At 44.2% G+C, this 22,408-nt stretch overlaps 1 protein-coding gene across 2 annotated transcripts in view; it reads left to right on the forward strand.

Moving 5' to 3' along the window:
- The window catches only part of DGKI (diacylglycerol kinase iota), a 491,392-nt gene that overhangs the window by 367,291 nt on the left and 101,693 nt on the right, over positions 1 to 22,408 (forward strand). For both annotated transcript variants that reach the window (XM_064289678.1, XM_064289679.1), the window contains 2 exons: positions 10,953 to 11,032; positions 14,340 to 14,384. In XM_064289678.1, the coding sequence (XP_064145748.1) occupies positions 10,953 to 11,032; positions 14,340 to 14,384 (125 nt within the window). The remainder of the gene's footprint in view (positions 1 to 10,952; positions 11,033 to 14,339; positions 14,385 to 22,408) is intronic.

The raw sequence follows: 22,408 nt of genomic DNA on the forward strand, positions 1-22,408 counted from the left end.
TAAATCTGAAACTGATGCTTAGGGAAGTTTCTAGTTTTTAAAATTTTATATCTGAATAGTGTTAAATAAAATGCACTGATGATGAGATTATCAACGGTTAAGCGCTCAGCTGCTATCTGAAAGGTTGGTGGTTCAAACCTACGCGGTGACTCCGCGGGAGAAAGACCTGGCGATCTGCTCCCATAAAGATCATCGCCTATGAATTAGTTCTTCTCTATCACGTGGGGCTGCTGTGAGCCCAAAACGGACTCGACGGCACCCTGCAACAACAACGAAGAACCATGTTGTTCAGGGTTCTTTCCTGTTCTTTCTAATCTTATGATTTTAACCCTGTGGTTATATTTATTGCTATCTTCAGAAAGTGACAACCTTTTTATTTCGCCACAACAGAGCCTCTGTAATTATATATGTGTGTGTGTGTATGTGTATATATATGGGGGGGGGGTGGAACTTAAAATCTAATCTTTGCAAACCCCTATAGTTTCTTGGGACTCTTTTCCCTAAGGTTGGCGCCTTCCTCGAATGATCTCCTTGAAGAGAGTGTGTGATTTGAATAGGCTAATGCCCCGCTTAGCTGCAATTTCGTTGGAACAGGAATTGCACTGTGGTAGCAAATGCGGCAGATAATTAAATCCTTTCTTTTTGAAAATGCTGAGCTCTCAGCCCTTCCTTTCCACTGTGACCGCTTGTTGAGCACATCACAGTGCCTCACAGGGAATGAACGGGCTGCTGTGAGTTTCTTCCCTTTTTACAAATCCCATTAGCAGTTTCAGTGGGACTTCGAGTTGAAGGTAGCCCTTCCTTCCGGGCCTGGGCTCTGGGGGCCTGTGCCATGTCCTCAAGCAGCCAGCTGTGACCCTTTCATCTCCTTGCAGGTGTGCTTGATTCTCTTAGTAGCACGCTGTGCTTCAGACTCTGCTTTAGAGGCCTTAGCAATACATTCTCTGCCGTCAAAGTTCTCACCTTCGGTTCTGCTGAAACTGCTTTGCGGCTCCGTCAATGGCTAGCACACACTGATATAGAATTGTTGCTGTTGTTGGTTGCCATTGAGTTGGCCCCCGACTCACAGGGGCCCAGAGAACTGAATAAAATGCTGCCTGGTCCTGCGTCATCCCCATGATGGGTGGCAGATCTGCCTCCTGTGATCCATGGCGTTTTCATTGGTTGAGTTCTGGAAGTAGATCGCCACCAGGATTTCTTCTAGTCCCTCTCAGTCTGGAGGCTCCACTGAACCTGATTCGGTCCCACAGCAACATGCAAGCCTCCACTGACAGACCAGTGGTGGCTGCCCATGAGGTGGATTGGCTGAGAAACGAACCCAGAATTCCACATGGGAGGAAAGAATTCTACCACTGAGCCACCATTTCTCCTCCATGATACACAATTCGGAGAAATGATGAATTTAATGAAACTTAGAGGGATAAATATAGGACGGATTTGCAAATATGTGCTCTACAGATGTTGCCTAATTTAATCTTCACAATAACCTAGAGAGGCAGATACCGTGAACTCCTTCTTTATTTAGGGTCTTCACATACTATATTGCAAAAGAACCAAGGGCAAGGCAAACTCCTTGAGTAATCAAAATGATCAAAAGTAATTGTAGTTTTCCTGAATACAGTTATTTACCAAGGATAATCAAACAGGCGTAAAAAAAGAATGGCACAAGGACAAGTATCATCACCAGAAGTACCAAATCGATCAATCATGTTGAATCCTAGCTAGGATGAAAATGAATGTTTAATAAGTGCTACATCACAAATCCCTGGGAAATGTCTTAGAAAGCTTTGTGTATCTGATATAATGAACTCTCACACCTGAAGCGTGAGCATGGGTTTTATGTTAATTGTCAATCAGTCCTTCAGTACAATATTGGAAATTCTAATGCGAGGATCTAAATAGCAGGGCAAGTCACAGGATCTTTCTTACATTCTGGTTGAAGTCTCATGTCCTCTTGTCCTCTCCACTTTTGCAGTAACGATTACTGTCTGCTCACAGTATTGAAGTTGCGTTTCTTTGTAAGGTAACCAACAGCCGGTTTAATTCTATGACCCCTAAGTCACAGACAAGGTTATAGTGAGCTTGCTAACAGTTCCAGAATACCTGATTCACAGTCCAGAAGACCCCCAGAAGCTGAGCTACTGGAAAAAGAGGGGAGTGGGGCACCTTTAGAAGTGGCCTCACCCTTGAAAAGAATGTTCCTGAAAGCTTGTCTGACTCTGCTCCGCGTTTCCAAGTGCCTGGTCCTGCTTCCTGTCCAGGCCGGGAGTAGTTTCCCTGGCTTTGCTCCTCCTGATCGCAGCCTATCCCCTGATGCCTGTAGCGCCACACACTGGGCTTGGTTGGTCTGTCACCTGTTCTGACTTCGGTTTTCTGAGCTTGGTGTTGGAAGCTGGAAGAGACCCCCATCCTTCTCTGTGGCCCAAGTGTGAGGGGAAGTAGGAAGAGCTTGGAATAGGCGCTCCGGGCTAAGAGAAAGCAGGGATGGACTTGGAGTTGTTCCATTTAGTAGCTGTGACATTTAGGGTATGCTACCTAATCTTGCTGGGACTCGGTTTTCTTGTTTTTGCAATAGGAATAATGATATCCACCTCTCAGGATTGTGGCAAAGATTGTTGTTGTTAAGTGCCACCAAGTCAGTGCCAACTTGTATCAACTGTATGTACAATATAGGAAACGTTGCCTGGTCCTGAGCCATCATGGCAATCATTGCTGTGTTTGAGCCCATTGTTGCAGCCACTGTGTCAATGCATCTTGTTGAGGTTCTTTCTCTTTTTTGCTGGCCTTCTACTTTACCAAGCATGATGTCCTTCTCCAGGGACTGGTCCCTCCTGATAACGTGTTCAAAGTATGTGAGACAAAGTCTCGCCATGCTTGCTTCTAAGGAGCATTCCGATTGTACTTCTCCCAGGACAGATTTGTTCGTTCTTCTGGCAGTCCACGGTATATTCAATATTCTTCACCAACACCATAATTCAGAGGCATCAGTTCTTCTTCAGTCTTCCTTATTCACTGTCCAGCTTTTGCATGCAAAGATTAAAGATTAAAGAAGACAATAGTGATGTAATTTACATCAATGTAAGCTGTTTTTGCCCTCCTCTTCCTCCTCCTCCTCCCTGTCCTCCTCCTTCTCATCTTGTCATCAGTATTATGATTTTCATGTTCAGGCAGAAGATATATTCTAACTATGACTAAATTTGTCGTATTAATTCCATCGTATATATACAGCATAAGCCCTCGTAATGTGACTCTGGATCATGTATATTTAAAAATATACGATGGATCAAGTCATGTTCCGCAAAGGACATGCATGGAAGAAGGCTGGCTAGCATTGGAAACCCTGGTGGCGTAGTGGTTAAGAGCTATGGCTGCTAACCAAGAGGTTGGCAGTTCAGATCTGCCAGGCGCTCCTTGGAAACTCTACGGGGCAGTTCTACTCTGTCCTATAGGGTCGCCATGAGTCGGAACCGACTGGACAGCAGTGGGTTTGTTTATGATGTTAGTAAGGCAGATTAGATTAGGTTAGATTGGTAGGATTAGAGGCAGTTATGTTAAGGAGGCAGGTCACAATCTACAGGATTAGGCTGTATCTTGAGTCAGTCTCTTTTGAGATACAAAAGAAGGGAACAAAGAGAAGAAGGACCTCCTACCACCAAGAAAGAAGCCCTGGGAGTGGAGCACGTCCTTTGAACCTGGGGTCCCTGGTGCTGAAAATGTCCTAGACCAGGAAAGGATTGATGACAAGGACCTCCCCCCAGACCTAACAGAGAGAGAAAGCCTTCCCCTGGAGCTGGCACCCTGAATTTGGACTTCTAGCCTGCTAGACTGTGAGAAAATAAATTTCTGTTTGTTAAAGCCATCCACTTGTGGTATTTCTGCGATAGCAGCACTAGATGACTAAGACACTCCTCATGGCATCGAGGTAAAATACATATTTTAGAAATCATAGTTTGCCGTATTCTCTTTTAGTGGGTATATACCTCAGAAGTTTCTTCTAGATGGAAGAGTACATTTGTGGACTGGTTGCTAAAAGCGTTTGAACTTGCTGAAGCTGAACAGTGTTAATTTAAGCATCTTTTGGCATATATTTGAGTAATGAGTTCAAGTAGTCCTAACTTCAAGTATAGAAGACAGAATTAATTAGTATGACCTGTAGGCATTTTATTTCAAACATAAAATCTAGAGCATGCTCATGTGAAAAGTATAATGGACTTTTCAACCAATTAATTTAATCACATTCTGGATTATGGGACATTTAAACAAACAGAAATGGGGAGAGAGGTGAGTGGGGCCAGGGTGAGCCTGAGAGGGGAGCCAGAGCAGGGCTTCATTTTGGGAAGTAATTGGTGGTATCATTCTCTTAGGCCTGTGGAACACTAGCTAACTCCACAATTTCTTGGCTATTTTTGTATCTGAATTTGTCAAAGCTTCATCATGTTAGGCCAAACTTTAAACGTGTTAAAACAGAAAGGTGCTTTGGCAGATTAACACTTCGATCAGTAATTAGGCATTTGTACCCAAGGACCAAGAAGGACCCAAGAGTGATTTGCTAGGAGGAGGGGCAGGGGCGTGAATAAGAAAGCACAGTAAGGTACTGGGTGAAGGAGGACCCAGAGATACATTTGTCCTCAACCAGCCAAGAAATGGTCCTGCTGCAGACTAGGAAGCACCCATCCAACTGGGTGGAGTTTCTATGTATTCTTGCCTTGGGTCTTACAAGTGTTGGGGGTGGGCATGTCCCCATGTTGATATATCCCCCCTTTTGGGTTTGTTAGATTCCCCAGAGAAGAGTCCTCAATCTCTGGCCAGCAAGATAGGGTTCTGGCTGCCAGCCCGTGGGGAGCCTGGGGAGGGAAGAGGGCTGGGAGACTCTGCATTCTGCGGATGGTCAGTGACTTCCCATTTTCTCAAGGTCACCACACCGTCAACTGTTTCGGCTGCCCTTCAGTACAGAGACCACCTGGTTTTTTCTCTTCAGAGAATAATTCTTTGGTTCCCAGGGATGGTCCCCACCTGTCATTAGTGATCTAGTAATCTAACATCTAACACCATCAACCCATTACTGCAACCCTGTAGGACAGAGTAGAACTGCCCCACAGGGCATCCAAAGCAGTCATCTTTATGGAGCCCTGGCGGTGGAGTGATTAACAGCTCGGCTGCTAACTGAAAGGTTGGCAATTTGAATCCACCAGCTGCTCCTTGGAAACTCTATGGGGCAGTTCTACTCTGTCTTATAGGGTTGCTATGAGTCAGAATTGACTTGATGGCAACAGGTTTTTTTTTTTAATCTTTATGGAAACAGACTGCCACATCTTTCTCCTATGAAGCAGCTGGTGGATGTGAATTGCTGACCTTTCAGTTAGTCTGATACCCCAAACCTGTTGCCATAGGATCAGTTTCCATGTGTGTCATAATAGAACTGTGCTTCACAGGGTTTTCAGTGGTTTGTGTTTTAGAAGTTAGTCACCAGGCATTTCCTCTGAGGCATCTCTGGGTAAACTTGAACTTCTACTCTCTTAATTAGCAGTCAAGGACTCCTACCTCATATTCACTGTTCCCTATTTCAGGCGCCCCCTATCCTTATCCTCAGTTCCTAAGGCCCCTGGTGCTGCCAGTTTGCAAGATTTCTTAAGGCTTTGTTGTGTGGATTGTGTTGGTTTTCATCTGTCCCCACCATTGTTTGGGATGGCACTCTTCAGGGCCTCTGGGTCGGTTGTCAGTTTTCCATCTGCCTCCTCTGTTACTATTTTCTCTTCACCGTTTCTCCTTGTTTTTGTGGGTTTATATCTTCTTAAAATCCCCTTTCTGTATTTAGTAGCATTTCTGGTGAGAAAGAAGTAAGTGTGTAAAATCCGCCATCTTAATCGAGAAACTAGCCTGTTCTTTACTGCTTAGTGGGAACTTGTAAATTCCACTTGATCCCAGCAGTGGGAGTTGTATTATGTAAGTTGAGTATTGGCTGATGGTTACTGGAGTCTAGCAATATCTTGGAGACCAAAGTCAGATGAATTGATAGGGTTGGGGACAGTGAAGCCGACACCCAGGTCAGAAATCCTATCACTGCTCTCGGTTGAAATGGAAGAGACTTCAGGGAAACCACTTATGTAACCCACTGATGGGCAAGATTCTATTAAACGGTAAAATTCACTGCGATTGAATGGAATGCAGGTCTCCAAGAAGGGTCAATGGGTTTTCATCTGTTTGATTGATTTAAAGTTATCACTGTTTGATTGGGGCCAAGTTTTGAAGGCATAAGCTTGGCAGCATTTATACTATGCCCGTTGTGTCTAACAGAACAGATTTAACTTGCAATTTTACTTCACTCCTGTAAACTATGAAGGCTGAGTTTTATTCTGTTTGGTGTATAAATGTGTGTCTATATACATATTTTGTTGCTGTTGTTGCGTGCTGTTGAGTCAATTCCGACTCATAAAGACCCTATAGAATAGAGTAGAACTGCCCCATAGGGTTTCCAAGGCTGTAATTTTTAGCAGGAACAAATTGCCAAGTCTTTTCTCCCATAGAGCTGCTGGTGGGTTCAAACAGCTGACCTTTCAGTTAGCAGCCGAACACTGAACCACTGCGCTACCATGGCTCTATTTAAATACATATATAGACATAGAATTTGTTTTGATTGATCCCGTTTCCCCTACCCTGCCAAAAGATCGATGGAATTCGTGACCTTCCAATCATTGTTATGGAATTGAATATGAATCGCTATAATGGAATGTAAAGATTTTTATTACCATGTTTTGGGTTTTAAAAAAATCTTTGAATATTTATTCACTATCAGTCTCGATAGTGAGAAGAAGTCAATTTTCTTTTTTGGGGGAAGAACATGGTTCAGAAAAGATAAAACTGGATTCTTTATTTCTGTGCACCATGTGCAGAAAAAGCACCACATAGAGATTGACAGTCGATTGTCAACAGTGAGGGGAAAGCAGTGCTTTTCTGCCAGTTACTGCCTCCTCTTCACCATGTAAGCCCCAAATGGAAGTGTCAGAGCACAGTATTTTTGAATTACAGTTATTTTTCCCATTGTAGGAATAGTCAAAGTTAGTTTAAGTCACCAGGAACATAGCTTATGGAGCTGCTACGAGCTAACCCTTAGAGTATTAGGATAAGCGAAAAGACAGGCAATTGGATGTATCCATTTTCTAGTCAAAGACACTCAAATGGTAGTAGAGGAAATGAGAGAGAACTAGCACTGATGTTTTGACAACTGGTTTTAAATATAATGTTGTATTTAATCTTCATGAAACCGTGTAAGATACCTATTCCGAACACGATCGTCTACAAAACTGAGGCTCAGAGGTATTGAGTAACTTGCAAGACCAAATAGCTAGTTAGCCGCGGAGCTGGGATTTGAACTCAGGTGTGAATAACTGAAAAGGCTTTCTACTGCTCATTGCAATAAACTTGACAGTGGTTGTCAGTGATCATGCTATGAAATCGGGCTAGAGATGACCCTTACTCTCTTTTTTAAAAGTCTAATTAATAGCTAAGAATTAATCAAAGGCACCGTGTCCCTCACCCAGGTTCTCAAAGAACTTGTTAATTCTATACCCATCACTTAAATGAATGACACATCTTTGACTTTTTTTTTCTAGCTTATTTCTCCTTGATACTGGGTCTGAAGTATCCACTAATTTTAATTTAAAATGCAAACAGCATTGCACAAAGTACAGTGTGCTACACAGTATATTGCCTTTATGACCAGACTCACTACAAGCAGGGATAATAGAAGGAAATCAGAAGCGTCAGCAGGAGTCTTGCATTTCTATAAAATGTATCTCCTGTACCCCAAACCCATTGCCGTCAACTCATAGCAACTCTATAGGACAGAGTAGAACTGCCCTGTAGCGTTTCCAAGGCGGTAAGCAGGTTTCGTATCTTTCTCCAGCAGAGAGGCTGGTGGGTTCAAACCACCGACCTTTTGGTTAGCAGCCAAGTTGCATAGCCATTGCACCACGAAACCAAAAAAAGCCAAAACCAAACCCAGTGCCGTCGAGTTAATTCTGACTCATAGCGACCCTATAAGACAGAGTAGAACCGCCCCATAGAGTTTCCAAGGAGCGCCTGGCAAATTCGAACTGGTGACCCTTTGGTTAGCAGCCGTAGCACTTAACCACTACACCACCAGGGTTTCCACTGCACCACCAGGGCTCTTATATCTCTTATATATTCTGTATATTTAAGTAAATTGGTAAATATCGATTAAATTCTCCTTTGTGCATTTGCCCAGTTGAAATGAAAAGGAACTTATAAGCAAGATCCAAATGCGAGCTCCCATGTTAATTACACTGTATCCATTTCCGCAGCCTTTGAGCTACTTTCTAGGCCAACATTCTAGCTTTTCATCATCATTCACCAAGTTTTAGAAACCCTCACTCTATTCTGCCGCAGTGACCTGCCTTATTTGGATCTACTTAGGATCTAGCTGAGAATGGTCACCTTAATAAGTACTTTTAAGGGCATTGCCTGATTGAATTTCTCCCCATTTCCTTCAGAGATAAACACGGTTACCATGAAGACTTGGATGCTTCTGTTTATATTGCAAACCAAGGGCGGGGTGTTCTGCCAGGCTGTTACCCCCAATCCTGTGCTTTTATAGGGCTCCTCGCTCTTCTGCTTGCTGGCTCTCTTGCTTAGGTTCCTGCAGAGTGTTGTTGGGTGCCATCAAGTTGCTTTCCACTCATAGCAACCCCATGTGACGGAGTAGAACTACTCCATAGGTTTTTCTTGGCTGTAATCTTTATGGAAGCAGATAAAAAATCTTTATGGAAGCAGATAGCCAGGTCTTTCTCCCATAGAGCTGCTAGGTGGGTTCAAACTACCAACCTTTTGGTTAGCAGCCGAGCGCTTAACCATTGTACCGCCAGGGCTTCTTTAATGTGGGACAAAGGGAAATTCTAGCCTGATGCATATTCTCTTCTCGTGGACAAAACTTCAGCTCCAAACCCTTGCTTCTTTGCCTACCATGGAACGTTGACTGAGAACTTAGTCCTTAAAGATATACTTTCTGTCTGAAATTTCCACAGGCCCTAAGCCTGTCTTCCTTCCTCTTTATACAAACATCACTGCTGGGTGTCGTCCCAGGCATTGGGGCTATGAAAGAGCAGGTAAATAAGCCTGTCCCTGGTGCCAGAGAGCCCAGCCTCACTCTCAGGCTCATCGCTGGTTCTACCAGGTGATGCCCGCTTTAAAGCTTTATGGCTGCAGGGCTATGGGGCCCTAAAGGAATGGGGTGGTGGTGGTGAGTAGGGAGCCCTGGTGGCACAGTGGTTAAGAGCTCGGCTGCTAACCAAAAGGTCGGTAGCTCAAATCCACCAGCTGCTCCTTGGAAACCCTGTGGGGTAGTTCTACTCTGTGCTGTAGAGTCACTATGAGTCAGAATCGACTGGATGACAGCAGGTTTGGTTTTTTGGTTTGGAGGAATATAGGAAGGGAAACCAATCTAGGAGGTAATATTGAGAAACAAATTCTATTTCTTTTTCTCTAGTTCATCTTTGCTCCTTTAGCTGAAGGATCCAAAGGGGCTCCATTCTTCAGAAAGTCGAAAAGCCACCCTCCAGGCAGGAATGAGTCCCTCTGACCTTCAGTTTTTATGTGACTAAGTCGTGGCTCCAGTATAGCCCATGTCACATTGATTAGTATTTTTGCTTACATGTTGGCCATTCCTACTGCCTTTTGAGCTCCTCGAAATTTTATTTCATGAATTTAAAATACATTTTATTCGGTATTTTATTAATTTTTTAAAGCCGTAGCACTTTGTGTTTTCAAACCCATTTATTGATGATGAGGCTTTAAAAATAAATTAATTCAGTGAGGAGAGGCCTCTAAAAGATTCTTAGTGAACACGCTGTCACGTCATCTGCTGGCTAGTCTAGTAGGTTACATCGAGATTTTGAATTTTTTTGTATTAAATCATGGGTTTGATAATATAACTACCTTTGAAGTCAGAAACATTGTACGTACATTTTCTGAAGATTTGGGAAGGAGAGGGCTTTGCGTTATCTTCGGAGTATCATGGCTATCTGAAGTATGAGCTTCTATCCGCTAAAGCCACCATGTGACTTCAATAGAACATTTCTTTATAAGTCACAGAACTTAACCAGGAACCAGTTGTCGTGGAGGTGATGCCAACTAATGGCAACCCCATGTGTGTTAGAGTAGAACTGTGCTCCCCAGGGTTTTCATTGGCTGATTTTCTGGAAGTAGATTGCCAGTCCTTTCCTCCAAGGTTTCTTTTGGCTAACAGCCACACCCATTAATCGTTTGTACCACCCAGGGACTCCGTGCATAACAGCTACTGCTTACCGTTTCCTGACGCCTGTCTGCCTCAATGCTTGACAGTCACCGTCTTTAAAATCAGTTGGATTTTAAGATGTGAGCTTTCCAGAAACTTTTTTTTTTTTTTTAAGATTTCATGGCCTGCAGTTCTGATGTCTACCACCAGGTAGCAACAGTGTGTTGGGTAGCTTGAGTCTCACAAATAGGGAATGGTTGCAAATTGGCCCAAGGTGAAGAAGCCCCTGCATCACTCAGGAGGGAAAGGAGTGAGGGTCTAGGATCATGGCTTTTTAATTCCCCTCTGGGACAAAACAGGGACCATACCCCTACACTGGATATTGCAAATGCTGCAGAAATGATCAGCTGGCGATAAGCAGCTTTCCGGTCCTGCCAGCCCCCTGTGCCCACGACCTTGCACTTCCTATTAGGACCACTGAGGTAAAATTGAGGCAGGCCAGGTGGCCAGGAGTAGGCAGCGTGGGCTGTGCAGACAGTGTGTGCAGCAGGGCAGGGGCGAGACTGACATTATAAGGGAGGCGTGAGACACCAAAAACACCCTATATTTATGGCCAATTGTTTTAATCAGGAGAAGTCGGTTTATGCTCATCTAGAAATGCCAAGCATGCTGTTTTAGATGTTTCTTTCTCCTTCGCCCTCAGCCATCCCTCTGGGTATTCTTGTCGTGCGCGGAGACTGTGATTTGGAGACTTGCCGCATGTACATAGACCGCCTGCAGGAGGTGAGTGTCTTCACTCCGCCCGTCCTCTCCTCAGCCTGCCCTCCTGTGAACAATTCACAGCCATTCGTATCTGCTTCCAATGTCACACATTGTGCAAGGAAAAGGAATTGTGGTAGCCTTGTCCTTTAAGCAAAGGAGCCCTGGTGGCGGAGTGGTTAAGTGCTCGCCTGCTGACTAAAGATCGGCAGTTCAAACCCACTAGCTGCTCCCTTGGGAGAAAGATGTGGCAGTCTGCTTCCATACAGATTTACAGCTTTGGAAGCCCATAGGGCAGCTCTGCTCTGTCCTCTAGGTTTGCTGTGAGTCCGAATGGATTCGAAGGCAGCGGGTTTCGGTTTTGTCCTTTAAGTACACACCACGTTCTCTCCCCTCGTTGCTGGGTGCTCTGGAGTCAAGTCCAACTCACAGCAAGTCCGTGTGGCAGAGTAGAACTGCCCCATAGGGTTTGCTGAGCCGTGATCTTGATGGAAGCAGATTGCCAGGTCTTTCTCCCTTAGAGCCACTGGGTAGGTTTGAACCACCAACCTTTTGGTTAGCAGTCAAGTGCTTAACGGTTGTGCCACCCGGGCTCCTCCTCCTCCCCCTAACCCTGTGTTTTTCCCCAGAGGTGGTTGACCTGGGAGAGGATTACGTAGGGTTCGCTCCAGGGTGAGGTTCCTCTCGTGTGTTCCGTGACTGGACCTTGCAGCCTCTTTTCTCCGTGCCAGACTGCCTGTTGCCACCGAGTCGACCCTAACTCATGGCAACCCTGTCAGACAGAGCAGACCTGCCCCACAGGATTTTTGTGGCTGTCATCTTTATGGAAGCGGATTGCAGAGGGGCTAGTGGGTTTGAACCACCGACCTTTCGGTTAGCAGCTGAGCACTTTAACCATTGCACCACCAGGGCTCAGTCTTGTCAGACTATATAGCTGTAATTTTTGAGCTAACAGAATTTCAAAGGGCACTGATAAACACTGAAAGAAAACAGAGATTTGATTTTTTTTTTTTTTGTAGTGTTTTGTATCTATCACAGACTTCTGGCAGATACAGCAATTTTTTTTTTTTTAATGCAACTTCTACAGGAAAGAAAAACCTTTTATGTGTCATAGGATTTTATGTCAGAACACAGTGGAAAGCTCTCCCTATTATCTTGTTTCCCCCTCCATTGGTTGTACCGTCGGGCAACAGAAGGGAAGGAATCTTATACGTGGCATTGTTGTGAATTTGAACGGCACCAGGAAAGCCAGGAGACCCAAACCCATCAGGACAATTGTCACTACTGTTAATTGCAAAGCTTTGAGTATTAGCTGTCTCTGCTCCACAAATGGCGAAAAGCATGTAGCGACTTCTTTACTGTTTCTTGATGAAAGAAGCACATTAGAATCTTTTCTGGGGTGAGGACTAGACATCTGTATTTTCACGGCTGCTGAGGCGGTTCTGATAGGTACCCCAAGTGAGAGCCTCTCTTCTAGACAGCGCAGTATACCTAAGTAAATATCACAAAGTCAATATGTAGTATTTAAAATCCTTTTAAGTTGTAGCCACTTAGCTTTGAATACACTAAACTCTATTTCTCATGGTGGAAATCAATTGGGGTGGGAGGCAGAAATTGACGTGGCAAGTTACTAATATCAGTCTCTTCAGTGTCATTGAGGATAGGGATGAAATCTTGAATGCCAAAAACTTAGAGACAAATGCCAAAATCTGAGTGCTGATCAGATGAGAAAAGAAGAGGGCATAAACGTCATGTCGTGGTTTCATTTAGCTGTCTTACCAAAGATAACTGCTTCAGCAGGTTAAAACTGGCCAACTTTTAGCACGTGACTCAAGGTCTAAATCTATACTCCCAGAACATATAGTATCTAGTTTTCCAAAATGGCATTGGTGTTTTATGTAGAACCGTACACAACAGACCTGTAATACAGAAGATAATGGGAACTGGTACCAAACCTTGATTGATGTTCTCTTTTAAACACCTGGATAACTTTGTTGGCAAGGCATCACAGTAGCAAAATACGCAACTGTTTAATTGACTGTTAAAAACTAACTTATTGGCGTGCTTCTCGACAGCACTGGGGTGGGTGGGTATCCCACCAAAGTAAACCCTGGTGGTGTAGTGGTTTAGAGTTTGGCTGCTAAACAAAAGGTTGGCAGTTTGAATCCAACAGGCACTCCTTGAAAACCCTATGGGGCAGTTTTACTCTGTCTTCCAGGGTTGTTATGAGTCGGAATCAACTCAACGGCAATGGGTTTGTTTTTTATTGTGCCAATATTCAGCTAAAAATAAGAATGGTAAAAACAGATAATAATAAAGTAGACAATTCAGCGAATAAAGAGGAAAAGTGTTAAGCCTAACTTGGCTACAGGGAGTGAGTTGACGAAGCCCTGTGGGGAGCAGGTATAAGGGCAAAAGTACCAGGATGCCGACATCTGCAAATAGAACCACTTCCCTCGTTAACAAGACGGCAGTGGGACATGACAGTGGTGACAACTCAGTTATAAAACTTTCTGTAGAGAGTCAGGCTTTCAGAAGCTGCCAGCACAACCTCGTTACTTGAAAGCCTGGTAATTTGCAGTCCGTGATAATGCAAAGATGGCCAGTGATTTTTTCTATGCCGTCGGAGAAAACCTGCGTGTTTGCCAAGCGAGTTGTCAGTATCAACACAGTTACTATGGCAGTGTTTATTGGGCCTAAATAAAGAAAGTCTTTCTAAGTGCTTTAAGGGACTTTCGAAGCTTTCTTCACAAGCCAAGAGTTCAGGTGCAAATTACCTGTAATCACTACCTATTACGACAAAATTGGCTTTACTTTCGATCTTCTCTATCCTTGAAATTTATCTTTCACCTGCCATCTCCAAACCATATTTAGGGTTTACAAGTTTCAATAGCTAAGTGACTTTTCTTCTCTCAGTCCAGCTTGGTCTGCTTTTATTATTTTTGGCATTTTCTTCTTTGTTTAACTGGATGAATTTGGGTGAGTAGATACTTTCTGGATTCCCTGGGTAGTGCAGGTGGTTGGGCGCTGGGCTACTCACCCAAAGGTTGGCGGTTCAAACCCACCCACAGGTGCCTCAGAAGTAATGGCTGGCAACCAGCTTCCAAAAGGTCGAAGCCTTGAAAACCCCTTGGAGCAGTCCTACTCTGCACACATGGGGTTACATGCATTGGAATGGACTCAACAGCAACTAACAATGTCAGAAACTTCGCAGATGGGCTTAGTGACATTGACTTGGGAATTCAGTTCATAGAGTTGTGGGGGAAGCTTGTTCCAACTCATTCTAAGGGATGGATTTTTTTTTTTTTCTCTCTCTCTGTTTTCTAATTAGGACCTGCAGTCCGTTTCTTCTGAGTCCCAGAGAGCTCATTACCAGGTAACACATGATCGACTCTCTTTTTCGTATGCTCTGGCCAAGAGAAGTCCATCTTTGAATTACTGTCTCATTTTGACTGAGAGTCCACATCTTCCCCGGAGAACCTAGAGTTCACCCTAGGAAGAACTAAGTTGTCAGCCTAGGAAGTTGTTGCTTTGATTCCTTTGCATTTTCCTGCTTTCAGACAGTCCTAGACTAGCACAGACTTGGGCTGGTGACTTTCTCCCAGGTCATTTGGAACCGATTATAAACTGATGTGCTTCCAGTGACCAGTGTTAGAAAACAACTCAAACTAGCAGAATAGGGAAAGAGTCTCACCTAACCAAAAAGCCCAGGTCAAGGGTGCATTTCATGAACCATTTAGTCGTGGTTCACGTGCCATTTTTCTGCTCCTCTTTCTGCTCCGATCTCCTTGCGCCAGTTTTGCCTCTGGACTGGATGGTTCTGTGGTCCAAGATGGCCGTCATTAGCAACCAGGGCAGTGCCTTTCTCCTCCACATCGAGGGGAGAGAATTCCCTGCTCCCACACCATCAAGCACAGGTCCCAGAATGCAGTCTGATTGGCCCACCCTGGTGCACTGGCCAGGCTCTGATAAACCCAGTCTGCAGCTTTCTCTTACATAACTCACATCAGGTCCATGGGTATCCTTTGCCCCAGTAGACTTTGGGGGTTCACTGTCTTCCCAACTACCGGGCTGCCCTGTGCTGCTCAGTCCTCTCCGGCTACCATCTTACTTGATAGACTTCTCAGGCATGATTCAGCACCGTGCACAGTGTCTCCCAACATTGCCAGGAGCACATACAAAGCTTTCAAGTGGTCCCACTGAAGCCCCTTTCTACGGGAGTCTCCTGTATCCTTCTCCGTTGTGAGGGGTGTGTGGGAATCACAGAATGGCATGCTGACGAGTATATGATGTAGACTGATTCCTGGTATTTTCTGAGGGCGGATCTAAAATACATTGCAGAGAGATGCTATTCATTTTATGTCAAAAGTGACAAACAGCTGGCAGGAAATGTACTACTAAATCTTTAGTTTTCTAATTCTAATGCAGAAGCTGCGAATATCAGAATCCCAAGCCTGTCTTGGTGGGGCTGTGGGGAAGGATGTGGCAGAGAGAACTGTAAGGATCAAGGACAACAAAAGGCCTTAAGTGCCTTTTAGTGAATTTACCTGTGTATAAGTTGGCATTAAATATGCTTGGTGAAATGACTGTGAGAGAATGCATAAACTCCAGCAAGTTTAAAAACGTGAGCACTTCCTGTCAGCTCACTAATTTGCAGTTGGAATTTCAGCTGACTAGTTTCTAAAGCTAGAACAACTCGAGAGAAAAACGGCATTTGGAAAGGTGTACAAGTGCCCAAGACACCTCATTAGTGAGCCATATGGCAGTTCCTAGCCACTTAAGGACTTCATTGCTTTGGTTTCTTCCTTTCCCTAAGTCAGGGTGAATTGCCAGCAAGGTACCATGCTCAGAAATGACACCCTGAATTAACCTAACGAGGCATTAAGGGCTATACAAGAATGTGGAGGGTATTTATAGCCTGCTGAAAATCCCTGCCTACACCATCTCTGAGGCGAAAACCAAAGGGACCCCCATCAGAGTGACATCTCACGGAACCTGTAACAGATATGCCAGACAAGCAAACTGCCCTGTGCTTGCGAAAGCACCGTATTCCCAAGCTTGGCAGATCAGCTAGAATTCGGAGAAAAATCAGACTCCATCTACCTATTTGATAAAGACTTTTTACTATGGAGGAAATTCCTTCTCTCCTCCCTGCCTGAACTTCATTGTATCCCTTCTTAACCCCAAGTTATAAATTTACTAAGGAATGAAGGGAGCCCAACCATTCCAGTCCTTCTCCACTGGGGGGACTTTATTCCCCATAAAGGACATTTGGCAATGTCTGGAGACATTTTTGGGTGTTACAGCAGGGGGCGGAGCTAATCGCATCTGTTGAATAGACACCAGGATGCTGCTAAACACCTCACAACGCACAAGACGTCTCCACACAACGTAGCTTTATTCCCCCGGCCCTTCTGATGGTTCTCAGGATATGATTGGGCCCGCAGGACTATGTGCGGAAGAAGCCCAGGAGGACAAGAAAGACAATTAAAAAAGGGAAGGAGAGGGGAAGAAGTGGGAGGAGAAAGAGTAGTGAAGGAGAGAGAGAGGCAGGTATGGCCATGGTGGTGGTGGTTGTTGCTGTGTGCCGTCGAGTCGCTTCTGACTCGTAGCGACCTATTGTACCAGGAGCAGGGAGGGTCCCCATTTCCAGGGTAATGCTCTGTGGGGACAGTGATGTAGTTGGCACATGGAAGCGTGCTTTCCAGGACGTGATGAGTTAATAATCTGAGATTTAATAAATATAGTAGGGTTCAATAGCAGGTACAATAATGGATCCGTCCATTCTCTCTAAGGATTAATTTACTTTAAAAAAAACACTAGAATGGCTGAGATCTTTCAAAACAGATGTAACATTTTTAGAAAGTCCTCATTATCCCCTCGAGTAGCACAGATATCTTTCACTTTCGTAAGAAGAAGCTCTCGGTCGGATCTAAGTCTAATCCACGTGCTTGCTCATTCTCTGACCTGTTTTTGTCAGCACGCTTGCTCCTGTGCGGAAGGATTCCTCTGAGTCGTGTTCCATCAGTGCGCCACCTCGTCCTAAGTCCTTGGAAACAGCATTTGCTCTCAGATATTTGATTGACGGCCTTTCTCTTAACCCTGGCTCTCTGTCCTCTAAAACCTCCTCCTCCTCCTTCATTTGTTTTCTGGGTTTCAGAAGAGTCTTTTGATGGATGGGGTACAGCAAGTTTGAGGAGTCATCCTGGGAATTAATTTGTCTTGTCTTTGAGAAGGGCAGGGGCCAGCTAGGAACTCTGAAGACTGTTGTTTCTTCCAGCTGTATTGAAGCTGTCTGAAATGGCTCAAAGGAGGAATTAAATTAAAACTTGCCTAGGGCTTTGGTGGTACAGTGGCTAAGCACTCAGCTGCTAACCGAAAGGTCGACGGTTCAAATCCACCAGCCACTCCGTGGGAGAAAGATGTGGCAGCCTGCTTTCGTAAAGGTTACAGCCTTGGAAACCCTATGGGGCAGTTCTGTTCTGTCTTATAGGGTCGTTATGAGTTGTAATCAACTCAACAGCATGGGCTCTGTCTATCTACACACGTGTGTGTGTGTGTGTAGGTAGGTAGGTAGGTAGATGGATAGATAAAAGTCTCATAGTTACGGTTGTCGTTAATGGAGGACTTTCTAACAAAAAAGGGGCTCTTGAAAATGTCGAACCACTTCCATTTCTGTCTCCTATCACACCATCATTATTTCTCGTCCTCAAATCTGGTTTTAAGAATGGCTATCCCATGTCTGTGTTCTGCTGCAGGAGCTATGGAGTGCAAAAGCAGGTTTAAGGTGAAAGGGTTTTGAAAGATAAAAACCAGAGTATCAGGTCTGTTAGTTGGACCTCCAGTTGGGCAGAGACACAGAAACACAGATTTCTACCCATCCCTGCTCACTAAATGAGGAGAAACTGGTGTGCAGCTTGGTGATGGAAAGAGAGAGGAAGTGAATGACCAGACGGGCTGGGTGGGGGAACTGTTGGGGCTAGCAGCTAGAGGGAAGTTAGTTCACAGTAAGGTGAGTGTTGATTGGACGTTATTAAGTGAAGCAGGGATTCCCAATCCACAGGGACTTCTGTTTTACCCCTGCTCACACCTAAATTCTATGAACCAAAAACCAAACCCACTGCCGTAGAGTCGATTCCGACTCATAGCGAACCTATAGGACAGAGTAGAACTACCCCGCAGAGTTTCCAAGGAACACCTGGCGGATTTGAACTGCCAACCCTTTAGTTAGCAGCCGTAACACTTAACCACTACGCCGCCAGGGTTTCCCTAAATTCTAGGACAGGACAGGGATTTTGTTCACAGTGAAGGTGGAGTTAAACGCTAGGTGAGCGTTGCTTAATTGGATAACCTGCTGGAGCCTGCAGTGGGCTGTCGTGCCATCACCAAATCACCCCGAGCTGTGCAGGCCTATTCTTGGGGGGGCAGGCGATTTCCTTGCCGATTACCTGTGATTCGGGCCAGCTGACTTTCGGAACATACACATGAGAAATACCAGGTTTGCTTTTGTGCACGTGGCTGTATTTTTAACGTGAGAAACAGATTTCTATTAGCATCTATCAAAAGAAAATTCACGTATCGTAGATTTTTGAAATTAGCAGTTTTTGTTAACATTATTCGTTTTAAAGTGCATGCAATTTTAGAAGATGACTGCATTTGAAATAGACAGGAGCACAGGATGTGGAAGGTTAGGTCATTCTGCTTGCTTCCGTTACGGAGCAATTCATAGAGCAGTTCAATTCATCTCTGCCACACCGTTGTATATGAAGAGAAATAACAGATCCCCAAATGATCAAGTCAAGTAACTTATATCTTTGATGAATCATTGATTTGATTATGCAGTTGGAAAGGACACAGAAGCCCCCAATTACCCCCAAGAGTTAAAGATTTGGTGGTTAGAGGCACAGCTCAGGTCATTATGTGACTAGGTTCTCAAAGGAGCCCTGGTGGTGTAGTGGTTAAGAGCTCGGCTGCTAACTGAAGGTCAGCAGTTTGAACCCACCAGCCGCTCCTTGGAAGCCCTGTGGGGCAGTTCTACTCTGTCCTACAAGGTCGCTATGAGTCAGAAGCAACCTGACGACAACGGGTATCTTCTAAAATGTAGCTCAGTCCACACAATCACATTTCTTAAGTTTCTCTGGTCAGATACTTTTGAAAGGCATGTATGTTGCAGCTTGTATTTGGGTGCTACCAGAAATTAGGTCACTGTAGATTTATTTTAATATGTAGCATTCACACATCAAGTGTATTTCTGACCATTTGTGTTTGTGTTCAGTGATGAGGATATTGATTGCTGTCCCCAACCCTGAGCTCCCGTAGAGCCCAGGTCTGCCCTTGGGGTCCACACCAACTCTCTTGCCAAACCAGTAGAGTCAGTTCCAGCTTATGGCGACCTCACGTGTGTCGGAGTAGGACTATTCTCCACAGAATGTTCCATGGCTCAGATTTCAGGAGTAGACTGCCACGCCTTTCTTCCGAGGCACCTCTGGGTGAACTTGAGTCTCTAACCTTTCAGTTAGCAGCCGAGCACATTAATCGTTTGTACCACCCAGCACTCTTTCCATACATTTACTGCCGAGGAAATCTTTTTCAAATGGAGAGTATTCAGGAGACGAAGTAACACAAAGTACCAATAAGCTAAATTGTATTTTACATATAACCACTGAGGGAAGCACAGAGGAGCCCTGGTGGCGCAGTGGTAAGAGCTGCGACTGCTAACCAAGAGGTCGGCAGTTCGAATCCACCAGCCACTCCTTGGAAACTCTATGGGGCAGTTCTGCTCTGTCCTGTAGGTTTGCTATGAGTCAGAATTGACTTGATGGCAATGAGTTAAGGAAAACATGAGAGCCATATTTATGGAAAATTCTCAGACGTAAAAGAAAAGCATACTGTAGTAGAAAGAAAAGTTCACAAGTCCCCAAATGTTATTTAGAGATTATTTGATAGCTTGTCTAGATTATTGTTTCACGCCCTTCAATGGCAGAGAATGGAGATAAGTCAAGGAAGAAGCTGTAGGTGAGGGACAAAAAGTAGAAGAAAGGAATGAAGGAAAGCAAGTATAAGCAACCTCTTCTTGACGCCATGACCACTGATTTCTTGTAGCTGAACTGTGTAATCCAGGGCTGTGCCTATTCACATGTCTGAGCTCTACATCGGCTTCAGGCCTATTTGACAGTTGCTGCCCAGATCAAAAGTTGTTAGCCCCAAAACTTCAGACAGGGATGGAAAGTGCTGTCTTAAATGTGAACTGAGCCTTCCAGGTGCTTTGCCAGTAGTTAATATCTTCTGCCATCTTTTTTTTTTTTTTTTTACCAGACTCCAGTTCTTTTGGCAGCATACTCAAAATTCTTTCCCTGAAATTGGTGGCTTTTGACAATAGCCAGGAAATAAATTGATATCATAATCAAAATAGCTATTTCTTAGGAAAAGTGACCTCTGGTAAATCAGACATTTGGTAACGTCAACAATTGGAGCCAGAAAGGGACTTGGAGAGCACCCACAGTGGTTCATAGAGCAGTATATACTCATTGAAGACAAAGTCCTGGCTTTGATCTTCTTTGTCACCTTCATATCACATGCCTTCATTGGCTTTAATAGATACACATTGAAAAGATCAATCGTGATCTCACATGTCACAGAAATAAGGACTTATAGCTTTGTGACAACTGACAACCCAAACCCTCAAGTGAAAAGATAATAATTTTGGTGAAACTAAGCACCAAACCCATTGCCATTGAGTCGATTGCAACTCATAGGAACCCTATAGGACAGAGTAGACCCCATAGGGTTCCCAAGGAGCGGCTGGTGAATTTGAACTGCCGACCTTTTGGTTAACAGCAGAGCTCTTAACCACTACGCCACCAGGGCTCTGAAACTAACTACTATTTAATGGGGAAGGGAGAGGGCAGCCAAATGAAGTGGTTTGAACAATATTGATGTTGGTGATAGAAGGCATCAGTCTTCAAGACCATACCCTGCACTGAAGACAATTGTGTAGTTCTAATATTGTGAGGAGAGGCATTGGGATCTGACTCAGGCCAGCCCTGCAAGCGCCGAACCAACAAATGACATGATTTCGGCCTTTGTGTAGCACCATTTTTTTTGCATGTCCACTCATACAAACCCGTCATCTTTCTTTCCTCTGAAATCCAGAATGTGAACCCAGATGTGTTTATGGATAAAATGGCAGTGTGCTGGTGCAGCACCATGTAAACGATCCGACCTGAAGTGTGGTCCTGCTCTTCCGAGTCTTCAGGTGTAGCTAAGGAGCTCCTTGGCAGCTGCATGGAGCAGTTCTGCTCTGTCCTGTAGGGTCACTGTGAGTCCGAGTAGACTGGCTGAGTTTTTAGAAGTAGATGACTGGGACTTTCTTCCAAGGTACCCCTGGGTGGACTTAAACCTGCAACTTTTCCTTTAGCAGCCAAGTGCATTAAACGTTTGCCCTACCCAGGGGCTCCCTGCACATACAAAGTATACAATTCTATCAGTATTACTTTGCTAGCGTGCGGCAACCAAGTCAGGTGGCTGAGGCAGTATATCAACCTGCACATGATTAAATTAAGTACTATTCTATTCTAATTCTAATGTTCTAACAATACTGTCAATCTTTAAGTTTTCTAAATGACACATTGAGTATTTCTCCATTCTTTGAGGGTCCATTTTTACCTGGGGAAATCACAAAATATTTTATGTATGTTTTACATTCAACATCAACATTCAGAAAACTGTCTTTGGTGTTGAAGCCCCTTTACCCTTACAGACAACAGCCATGTTTCTGTTTAACATCTTTATTTCTTAGCTTTCATAGCTGTCACTGAACATTTCAAGTCATTTTCAAATTTCATGGTTTATAATTATATTTCTCACAAAATCAAAGGATGTTGGTAGCTTTACACGTTTTATAAAGATGCCTTAAGACTTTACCTTCCTTTAAAACTCAGTATCACACATGTCAAAGTAGAATTCTCAAAATGATAACCATAATTCTTATATAAATAGATACCCATAACATGTCAAGATTTCATTGAATTCAACCAGCAGGATGACAAAGCCAATTTAAAAGAGAAAGAGAGAGATCTGTATTTTTATCCGTAGCTATGTCAATATCTCTCTATATAAATTTTGGCACCAATCCTGAGTAAGATCAATTTTTCCTGTATCAGCTATCTAGTTGGCAGAATCTTTTGGTGGTGCAACGGTTAAGCACTTGGCTGCTAACTGAAAGATTGGTAGTTCGAACCCACCCAGTGGCTCCACGGGAGAAAGCCCTGCTGATCTGCTTTTGCAAGGATTACAGTCTAGGAAACCCTGTGGGGCAGTTCTACCCCGTCACACAGGGTTGCTATGAGTCGACATCAAATTAATGGCACCTGACGCCAACAACAACCCGTATTGGTAACT

This window comes from Loxodonta africana, chromosome 8 (genome assembly GCF_030014295.1).
Source record: "Loxodonta africana isolate mLoxAfr1 chromosome 8, mLoxAfr1.hap2, whole genome shotgun sequence".
NCBI classification, from domain to species: Eukaryota; Metazoa; Chordata; class Mammalia; order Proboscidea; family Elephantidae; genus Loxodonta; species Loxodonta africana.